Source organism: Parambassis ranga, chromosome 17 (genome assembly GCF_900634625.1).
Source record: "Parambassis ranga chromosome 17, fParRan2.1, whole genome shotgun sequence".
In the NCBI taxonomy this organism is placed as follows: Eukaryota; Metazoa; Chordata; class Actinopteri; family Ambassidae; genus Parambassis; species Parambassis ranga.
Window position 1 is genome coordinate 14,702,361 of NC_041037.1, and position 10,320 is coordinate 14,712,680.

A 10,320-nucleotide genomic window follows, 5' to 3' on the forward strand; every position below is an offset into this window, starting at 1 on the left:
GATGACAGTTGGTAGCATGCAGAGAGAAGAAATGAGCACGTTTATGAAATGTGGTGAAAGCTCTTTATCATGGCTTACAACCCTTCAGATACCAGAGCATGAGGAAATGGCAGGTTAATCAAGATTTCAAACCACGCTAATGACAGGAAGGAGGCCTGATTGACTTCCGCAGACTTTGTCACTCATCAACCTCTAGTGGCCTCAAATGACTTTGAAAACATTCCAGTTGCTCCACAGCAAATACTGGATTGCTTACTTCCAAAAAAAATCAGCACTGCCTGACAGGCCGCACAGATCAGGCAGCTAACTACTGCCATCTAGTGAAAACAGAACATCCACTACTGTCCACAGCCATCTTTCAGAATCATTTCAGTCAGTGTGCACAAAGAGAAACCAAAGTACTTTAATTTGAAACAAACCTTGAAGCAAACCACTGTGGGCATATAAAAGACCTGATGCAATAAAGTAATCAGCTTTTAAACTTCACACACTGACAGTATTTGTTATCCAGAATATTTACAGCAACCTTCTCTTCCGTAACTTGCTTTCCAAAAATATATTTTCATCAATATTACACCTTGTGAATATACCCCCCCCCCCTTCAAAAAAAAAGTCATGAAAGAAAAACTACTCTCGTGAATCTTTTGCAAGATTTTTGAATTTCTTGGATAATTGAGCACGATTTAACAACCATGGCTACAGTCAGTCTCAGTGTTCTCCCCTGGAGATCCTCACACCTGCTTGTTGGATCACAATACAGCTGAACTTTTTACAGTGGATCATAGGAAATGCAGAAATCTTGTTAAAATATTGAGAAATGAATACGTGACACTATCAGTGAGTCTTTAGAGGTGCTGTATAATAATGTCCACCATCACATCGAAATGTATTCATGCAAAGAAAACCAGAGAGAGAACAAAAAAAGTCCAGACAAATTCACCAAGAAGGAAACATCCGTTTGTGCTGGTTGTGATTACATTTATGTCACAATGAAGAGGAAACGTTTCACCTCATTTTCAACACTAACTGTACATCATTCTATATTCTGTATTGCTAGGTTTAGTTGGTCCATTGAAATTATTGAAGCGACTTTCAGTCAAGTGTGGTGTTTCTATTTATGTCTAGGTTGTAATCAGCATGCCAGATTCAGTTCATGCTTGAGTGGCTTTTCAGGTGTCTCCTCAGGTGGTTCAGACAGGTGTAGGTCTTGGGACAAATCTGGCAGTGATATGGTCTGACCCCTGAGTGGTTCAGCATGTGCTGCTTCAACACACTTCCATCTGAGAAGGCTTTCCCACATTGAGAGCATACATATGGCCGCTCTCCTGTGTGCACGCGCATGTGAACTGTTACTTTGTGTGCCATTGTGAAACCTTTGCCACACACTGTGCACTTAAACGGCCTTTCTCCTGTGTGGGTGAGCCTGTGTGTGCGCATTGCGCCCATCTGGGAAAAAGCCTTCCCACAATCTGGGCAAATGTGTGGCTTCTCACCAGTGTGAACCCTGGTGTGACTTCGCAGTCCTCCCGCTGTAGAGAAACACTGTGAACAGTGAGTGCACTGGTAAGGGCGTTCTCCTGTGTGAGTGCGCATGTGCTGCTTCAAATCGTAGCGGTTTCTGAAACCACGACCGCACACCACGCAGCTTTCCGGTCTGTCATCATTGTGGCGAAGCTCGTGATTGGCCAGACACTTTTCAGACAGGAAACACTTGCCACATTCTTGACACTGATAGGGTTTTTCATGGTCAACTCTCTGATGGTACTTTAGCTCACTGATGCCAGGAAAAGTCTCATCGCAGTACCTGCACCTGAAGCGATGGTTGGGACTGTAGGGAAGCTGGTGTTCGCTCATCTGATGGTTCCTCAGCAGATGGGCCATCTTGAAGGTCTTTCCACAATGAGAGCACTCGTATTTTGTTAGCAGCTGCACGCACTGGTGTCTGACACGCTCGTGCAGAGACCTGAACTGACATCCACACTTGGTGCAAATGTGAGCGGCGTTTTTACACTTTCTCTTCCTGTGGCCAGACAAGTGAGCCTCAGTGCGGAAAGCTTTTCCACACTGAGAGCATTTGTAAGGCTTCACCGCTGTGTGGAACCTCTGATGTTCCAGAAACTCAAAGCGATACTTGAAGCTCCTTCCACATAGTGGACAATTATGGGTGACTCTTCCTCGTGGGTAGACAGATTTGATTGAGGTTTTCCTGGAGGACAGAGATGTGGAGGAAGTCCTATGACCTGAGCTACTTTTCCTGTATTTACCTCCACTCATTAACTTAGCTGTCTCCATATCACCAATCTCTTCATGTCGTTGCTGATGTTTGGTCAGGCTCTTTGAGGAGATAAAGCTCTTTCCACATTGCTTGCACTGATAAGGCTTATCGTGATCTACTTGCTGATGATACTTCAGGTCACCGATTCCTGAAAAACCTACTCCACAATGGCTGCATTTGAAGAGGCGGCTTTGAACGTGAGTCAGCAGGTGTTCTTTCAGGGAGCTAGACTTTGGAAAACTCTTCCCACACTGACCACAGTCATAGCTGCGCCCACGCTTTGGGCAGTGGTGCCTGAATTTGTCCAGTGAGGTTGGAAAACTGTTCCCACATTTGATACACAGATATGCAGCATTTTTGCACTTCCTTAGCCTGTGACCAGCCAGCAAAGTAGCTGTTCTGAAAGCCCTTCCACACTCAGAACAGTTGTAGGGCTGCACCCCGCTATGAACTCTCTGGTGCTCGATGAGGACAGAGTGATGTTTGAAACATTTGTCACACTCGGGGCATTTATGGAAACCTGCCTGTTGTCTCCTGCGGGGAGATGGGGACATGTCGGCCCTTTTTGGTGAGTCTGGAAAGTCAGTCGAGGTGGAAGGGTTTGTAGACAGCTCTTCATCAAACATGACGATCTGAGGGACATCGTTATTTTCATCATCACAAGCGCTTGGATGGGAAGCGATGGCCACTTCAAGGGATGGAGGAAGAGACAGTGAAGGTATGAGAAGATCGTCTGACTGGAACGGAGCTGAAGGGAAAATGTGGGAAAAATTATTAATACATTCTCTTAAAAACAAAACATCCTTCTTGTTTACTTGGGAGGTAAAACATACCAACAGTGTTCTTCACAAGTTTCCCATGGCACTGTTTACTCTGAAGAAGAAATTTAAGGTCATCTCCATTCGAGACACATTGCATATACTCCTCCAGGACAGAAGGGGCAGCACTGATCCAGGATGCAGTCTGTAAGGCAGATCAGTTCTATTTTTAATTTCAAGTTGAAAGAGGTTTAATCTAATAATAACTTTTGGAGATCCTCTCGGTACCTGTTTGAAATCAGGTATTGGCAGCAGCTCCTCTAGTCTTGTGAAGAATTCACAAACTAGAGTTTCAAGTGCTGTGTCAAAGTCAGGGCCATACTCCACAGGAAACACATTCTGTCAGATCAAAGACAGCTGTTAAGCACCCACATAATGTTTTGACATGTCTACAGCATTTAATACTCTCTGTACCTTGAGAAAGTGTTCTCTGCCATCGGTGTCTTCAATGAGGCCTTGCACCAGCTTCATAAAGTTTGCCTCTGGTGCTTCAATCACAGGATCATTTGTCTGGATTACACAAAAAGACACACAGTATGGTTTTTGGTTTGTGTGAAAACAAATGTGTTGCAAATTAAAGTGAGTAAGGGTTTCTCAAGATAAATGCTACGATGAAAAAAATGTGGGGTTAAAATGTCCTTCTTCTATGAAACAGCACTTTGACACTACGGCATTTATATATAAGGAAGCTAATAATTCTGTATTCAACTCAAATCATATCCTATTATGTAGATGTTGAAATGAGATATTTTCTGCTTTTATTTTCAACATTTAGTTGATAAAGACAACATTAAAAGCACCACTCGCCTCTTCAATGCAAGATGATCTGATGCGGTTAAGGTGCGTCTCAACAGCCTTGAGATCCTCTGGGTGTTCAGAACGCAACAGTTCCAGAGTTGTCTGGAGGAAATGTTGTTCATCAAATATTATTGCCATTTAACTACTTTCCTTATATACATAATGGATCTACACACTAGTACAGATATGAGAGCTTCACAGAACTACAGTACTCACCCTTGCTCTTAGGCCCAGTGACAGTAGTCTCCCTTCTCTTTTACTCATCAGTTCAGGAACTGCATCTGTTACCATGGACACAAACTCCTCCAGTTTACCGTAGTGCTTTATGTTCCGCTGGCGTACCACTTCCCACATCACTGCTGACATCAGGCGTAATGGTGGGACCAGGAGTGCCAGTGAGGACAGGGGAACGCTGAATTCTTCAAAGTGAAATTAAACCATATGTTATGATACATGATGAGATTTCTGTACACAACTGTGGACCAGAGTTGTTTTGACACTAATGAAAAGGGCTGTCTGAAAAAGTTGTCTGTGTTGGATGTAATAGTGTACACGCAAATATGTATTATATCTAATGGGAACTAGAAACTTGAAATACCATTGCCTGTAAACAGTCAGTCCAGCAACTGAGGTCTGCGCACTGTCAACTTTTATCACTCCTCCTCCCACTTCTGCACTAGTTGTAGAAATTTAGTCTACTACTCTCAACCTCAGCACCAGATCTTTGTGCAGCTTTCAACCCATACTTTTGTGTTTCTACCAAGAATCACTGAAACTGTCCTCAAATGCTACAGTAGAAACATTCACGGGCTCTACGCTAGTCAAGCCGCACGCTAGTCAAGATTTCCTGATGATACATAACTACTTATAATTCACACATAACTGTTGGCATAACGACATTTACTTTATCTCAGCTTAGTCGGGGACTATCTATTCAATGTAACGTTAGGCTATTTGAAAACCTGTTGGAGGAAACAACGTTTTTAAACGAGATATATCGTTACTGTTTGTGCGTAAGGTACTGCGTAAGCTAATGCTATCATACTAGCCACCAGGCCGCTAACGCTACTTAGTGAACCGGCTTATTGGTGGGCAGAACAATTCTTGTTCCAGGGATTAGTCGAGGCCTGCTGAGCCTCGGGTAAACCTTAGCTTTAGCTATCCGGTTAGCCTCATAGGAAGCGAAAACACACAATGATGTCGAGCTCCACGAAGCAATACATACCCATGTCGTTCATTTTTAAATTCTTTAACAACGACGGAGCGAAGACTCAATACAGTGGAGTATCTTTCATGGTTTCGGTTAGCGTACTAGCTAACCTCATACCGGGCTTCAGGCGCCAACTTCTTCCTGAAACACTTTCATTATGGGGAGCGTTGGCCCTGCCAGTGCCTGTGTGGAAGAGTGACGTTCGTTTTGTATTACAGCGCAGCCCGCGTTGAGCGAATTGTATTCAGTCCTCTATCAAAATCAGGTGCACCGCCTTTCCGGACAACCAAAAGATAAATGCAACGTCAAAACTTCACCATCTATTTTTTCCCTTTCATCTCATTTTTAATGCACCAAAAACAATCTAGATAATTATGACAACATTAAAGCAAAACGTTTTTTTTTTTATTTTACTTGTGTATTAGAAAAAATTTTCTGCTTTTGAGTAAAAACTATGAAGCACTTTTTTTTCTTGTGTGTTTTAATATACATACACATTAATTTTAATTATTTAATAAATATAGCAATAATAAAGCGATATATAATTCATGTTGGATTCAGAAAGTATATATGAACAAATTGGTTGTTATAGCCTTGTAATTTATTCAATTTTTTTACAATACTTAAAAGTGATACTGAATGTAGAAAGAAGGAAAATGTGAAATGACAGCAAAAATATGCAACAATACCTACAGAGGGAAGATGTTTTTAGAGAAGTATTGAAATGTGAACTCAAATAAGCCACTCATGTCAGTCAAACAATCAAAACAGATCAGATGTAGCAGGATAAGCAATGGACCCGTACACACAAGCATTTCTGCAACACAATCTTTACAACAGATGTTGCACAATAAGACAATCGGTACAGGCTAGCTGCAAAACTGATGTGAAAAATGTCATATTGTCCTCAATGAAAAATCAGAGAGTCTGAGTTTGGACTACGCTGTGAGTTTTTAAGTGTCTCTTAAGGTGATTTAGGCAAGTGTATGTCTTTGTGCACAGCTGACAAGCATAGGGTCGGACCCCCGTGTGGCTCATGGTGTGTTTTTTCAATTCACTGCCACGTGAAAAACCTTTGCCACATTCAGAGCACACGAAAGGCCGTTCCCCGGTGTGGCTGCGCATATGAAGTGTCACTTTGCTCGCCATGGTGAATCCTTTCCCGCACACAGAGCACTTGTATGGCTTTTCGCCAGTGTGAGTGCGCCTGTGTATCTGCAGCTCACCGGCTGAGATGAAAGCCTTGCCGCAGTCGGAGCACAGATATGGTTTATCTCCCGTGTGAATTCGTATGTGTACGTTCAAATTTCCAGACACAGAGAAACGCTTCCCACAGTACGTGCACTGAAATGGCCGTTCACCTGTGTGGCTACGCATGTGGAGTTTCAGGTCATGTTTGCTTTTGAAAGCTTTGCCACAACTCGCACAGATGTGTGTTTTCTGTAGTCTGTGGCGCAACTCGTGAGCTGCCAAACACGCAAGAGAGCTGAAATACTTTCCACACTCCTTGCACTGATTGGACAGCTCAGGAGGATGAATCTTCTGATGGGTTCTTAGCTCGCTTATTGTGGCATACAAGCCACCACACTTCCTGCATGTGAAATTAAGGCTCTGGTGAGTCAGCTCGTGCTTTGCCAGCTGGTACATTTTTTTGAAGCTTTTCCCACAGAGAGAACAGTCAAACTTCTGGACACCGTGAACACAGCGGTGTCGAAATTTCTCCTGTGTAGACTGAAAGCTTTTCCCACATTTGATGCAAACGTAGGCTGCTTTAGCGCAGTGCGTCCGCCTGTGACTTGACAGATCTGAAGCCCTCCTGAAGGCCTTGCCACATTGAGAGCACTTATAAGGGTTTTCTCCAGTGTGCAGCCGCTGGTGCTCCAGGAGTTCATAACGGTAAATGTAGCACTTCCCACACTGAGTGCATTTGTGTGCTACTCTCTGCCTGGGGGGTCCAATCACAGAGCTGGATGTTAAAGGACTCTCCAAAGATGTAGAGGGAGCTTGAGAGGCTGTCCCTCCGTCACCATACTCCTCCACAGTGGAAACATCTGGGAAAGAGTCATTGCCTGTCTCTCCTGTTGCCTTTTCTGCATTGCTGTTGTTAAGAATGCTAGACTCCTTTTCAGATGTCCATGTCATGTCATTTATGTTAAAATCTCCAACAATCGCCTCAGATTCTCTCTCGTTGTCAAAAGTTGCTGTGCTGCATTCCACATCTGTGCCGTTTGTGTCTCTCAGTGAGGCAGGGAGGCTCAATGATGAGATGAGCTGCTGTTCTGAGGGGGAAAGCACTGTTTGGAAAGGGAAAGTGATTTATAATATATATGTCGGCTTTCTATTTGTGGCAATAAATCTACAACTAAACTAAATGATCAAAATTGATCTTGTGATTCTTAGTTCTAAGATCTAAATCTGTTTAGCAATAAATTATTACCCCCCCTGTCTTCTTCAAATATTTCCCAAGTGAGCTGATCTTATTTACCACAGTTTTACCACATTTCCTTGGAGAAAGCCTTAATTGCTTTGATTTGTGCAGAGGTAACAGATTTGTTTTACACAAACCAAAAACTTAAGAACTGTCCCAGTATAGTAAATCACTGTTATCAGTCTATGCCGTAACTGAGTAAACCTGTAAGCATTTGATTTGCATTTAAAAGTGAGGATTTGTAACCTGCAGTACACACACAGTATATCAGTCATAATGTTATTATGTTATAATGTTATTTTAAAGTTTGGGGAAATACATTTGATTCAGTGTACTAGGTAAAATAATAAAAGATTCCTTAATAAAAAAATAGCACATTTGGAAATGTGAACAAAATGAACAGAATGTAAGAACTATTTGAAAAAGACATTTTTCACTGGGGTGACTAAAAATGTTGTCTCCAATTGTATAAACCTTGATGGTAACACAATGAGACAGACTTACCACTGGAATCTGTGCTGGTCATTTCACCATGGCACTCCTTCCTCCTCAGCAACACTTTGAGGTCATCAGCTTCAGTTACACACTGCATGCATTCTTCAAGCTCAGCGGGAACATCGCCAATCCACACAGAAGCCTTTATTAAACAAATAAACCTTATTTCAGTGCACTGGCACCAGAAAAGAAATCGCTGGAAATAAAGTGTGTGTCAGTCTACCTGTTTAAAATCTGGAATAAGCAGCAACTTTTCCAGTTTGGTGAAGAACTCACAAACCAGTGTTTCAAGTGCTGTATCAAAATCAGGCCCATACTCCACAGGAAACACATTCTGTCCGGGAAAACAAGTCAAACCAAAGAGCAGAAGGCTCATCACACTAAATGAAGGACATTTTTTACATTAATTGATTTTATATTACAGTTTTATATTTAGCCTAACAAACTGTGAGACAAGAGCAAAGAAGCACCTTGAGGAAGTGTTCCCTGTCTTTTGAGTCGTTCAGGAGTCTTTGAACTAGCTTGACAAAGTTGGCCTCCAGAGCTTTGTTTTCCAGATAATCCTGTGTGCTAGTTTGCTGGAGGCTGTTCAAGTGTGTTTTCACACCTCTGAGATCCTCTGACTGTTCAGAACTTAACAACTGCAATATCATCTGGAAAAAAGTACAGTTAGAAATTCAAAATATCCCACTGTGAACCTTAATTAAACTACTTTCTGCCTAAAATGACAAAAACCTTTTTTTGCAGATATTTCAATAATTACTTGTTATAAATCATAGTGGGTGAAGCTGATGAAATAAATTACAGATCCTACCTTCAATACAAACAATTTGTGATATCATTAAAAATAACTGTGTTGGTGCTTTTATGTTACAAATCTGATACCCGATGAAGCTGATCGTGTCTGAGCATCTTACCTTTGCTCTTAAACCCAGTGTGAGCAATCTCATCTGTCTGTTTGTCAAGATGTCAGGAATGGCTTCAGTTACCAATGAGACAAACTCTTCCAGTTTCCCATAATGCTTTATGTGTCCCAATCGAACCACTTTCCACATCATGGCTGACATCACCCGCAAAGGTGGAACCAGGAGCCTCAGAGTCGACAGAGGCAGGGGACGCTCTGCAAGAGGCAGCACAACACATGTCATGACACATTCTGTCTCCAAGAGAGTTTTGAAGCATCAGTCAGAGTTCATAACATTAAGTGCTTTGACTGTAGGAGAATTAGATTCACGAACTGACAAGAAATAGTGCTCTGTGCCCATTATTACATAAATGTGCGTGATTTGATGTGACGTGAATTTAAATAAAAATGACTGCATGCAAATATTCATAGACAGGACAGTCCTGCAGAAGCACAACAAACACTTGTTACTTAGTCCTGGTACATACATGGAATACTTTATCTTTTACTACGTTACTCTCAATAAACTTTATAAAGAATATACAAACTGCAGCAGGCAACTGCAACTTAACTAAAAAAAGTAAGAATATTGTAAGTGAAAGAGGAAGTTTACAGACAAGCTAACAACATTAAAACAAATAATACGTTACCCATTATATTCTGTCGAAGAATTAGGAGGGTTGGACAAACACTAATAAATGTTTCCTTTTATAACTGTCTTCCTCCCGTTAGGACAGGCTGTGGAAATGAACTCTTTATTTGAACACCTGGATGATACTTTCTTGTTGTTAAACGAAGCCGAGGACCACTTCCGGATTCTTCTTCTTCGTATTGTACAACCTATTCATTAGCGCCACCTACCGGCAATTACTGAACAAGACAGCCATAGTATTTCCATAGCCATAGCATTTCTCAGGTCAAATCTCGCAGTTAATATATATTATTATATTATATATATATATATATAAAACATATTTTCATAGAAAATAAAAAGTTATATATATATGATTATTAGTTACAATTATTAGTATAATTATTATCACATTAAAAGTTGGTGTCCTCCAGTGAAACATGTTGATCCGTGGTGTCCCAGCCAATGTCCTCCTGACAGCTGCAGAACTGCTCATGGCTTCATTTTTCACCCTGACCTGCATGGTTCATGAACCCCCTGTTGGTGGCAGTGAAGGATCTGAAACAGTGTAGACCCTGTAAGTATTTAACAGAAAAAGAGGAGCCATGGGAGAAGTAATTAGATAGTGCTTCATCAGGCCATCTGGGCAGTGTTAGCCACCATGACTAAGTAAATCCCTTCAGTGCATGTTCACTGACAGAAGGGCCCTCAAAGGGCTATTTCCTCTTCTCTTCTGTTTTTTTTTTTTGTATTCTCAGCCC

The 10,320-nt window shown here is 41.6% G+C and overlaps 1 protein-coding gene across 1 annotated transcript; it reads right to left on the minus strand.

Annotated features, from left to right (window-relative positions):
- Positions 1 to 2: 2 nt before the first annotated feature.
- LOC114449696 (zinc finger protein 236-like) lies at positions 3 to 9,744 on the minus strand. The gene is made up of 12 exons (XM_028427517.1): positions 9,579 to 9,744; positions 8,942 to 9,144; positions 8,495 to 8,677; positions 8,248 to 8,358; positions 8,034 to 8,166; positions 6,034 to 7,395; positions 4,108 to 4,310; positions 3,901 to 3,993; positions 3,508 to 3,603; positions 3,322 to 3,432; positions 3,109 to 3,238; positions 3 to 3,023 (listed from the first exon to the last, which is right to left on the minus strand). The coding sequence occupies exons 1-12, from the start codon at positions 9,580 to 9,582 to the stop codon at positions 1,147 to 1,149; spliced, it is 4,506 nt and encodes a 1,501-aa protein (XP_028283318.1). The 5' UTR covers positions 9,583 to 9,744; the 3' UTR covers positions 3 to 1,146.
- Positions 9,745 to 10,320: the final 576 nt, after the last annotated feature.

Excerpts from the sequence above, each read along its gene's own strand:
- LOC114449696 (XM_028427517.1), bottom strand. Across the intron at positions 3,994-4,107 it reads CACTGGGCCTAAGAGCAAGG|ACAACTCTGGAACTGTTGCG; the intron begins GTGAGTACTGTA and ends CATTTCCTCCAG. Across the intron at positions 3,604-3,900 it reads GATCATCTTGCATTGAAGAG|ACAAATGATCCTGTGATTGA; the intron begins GCGAGTGGTGCT and ends TGTGTAATCCAG.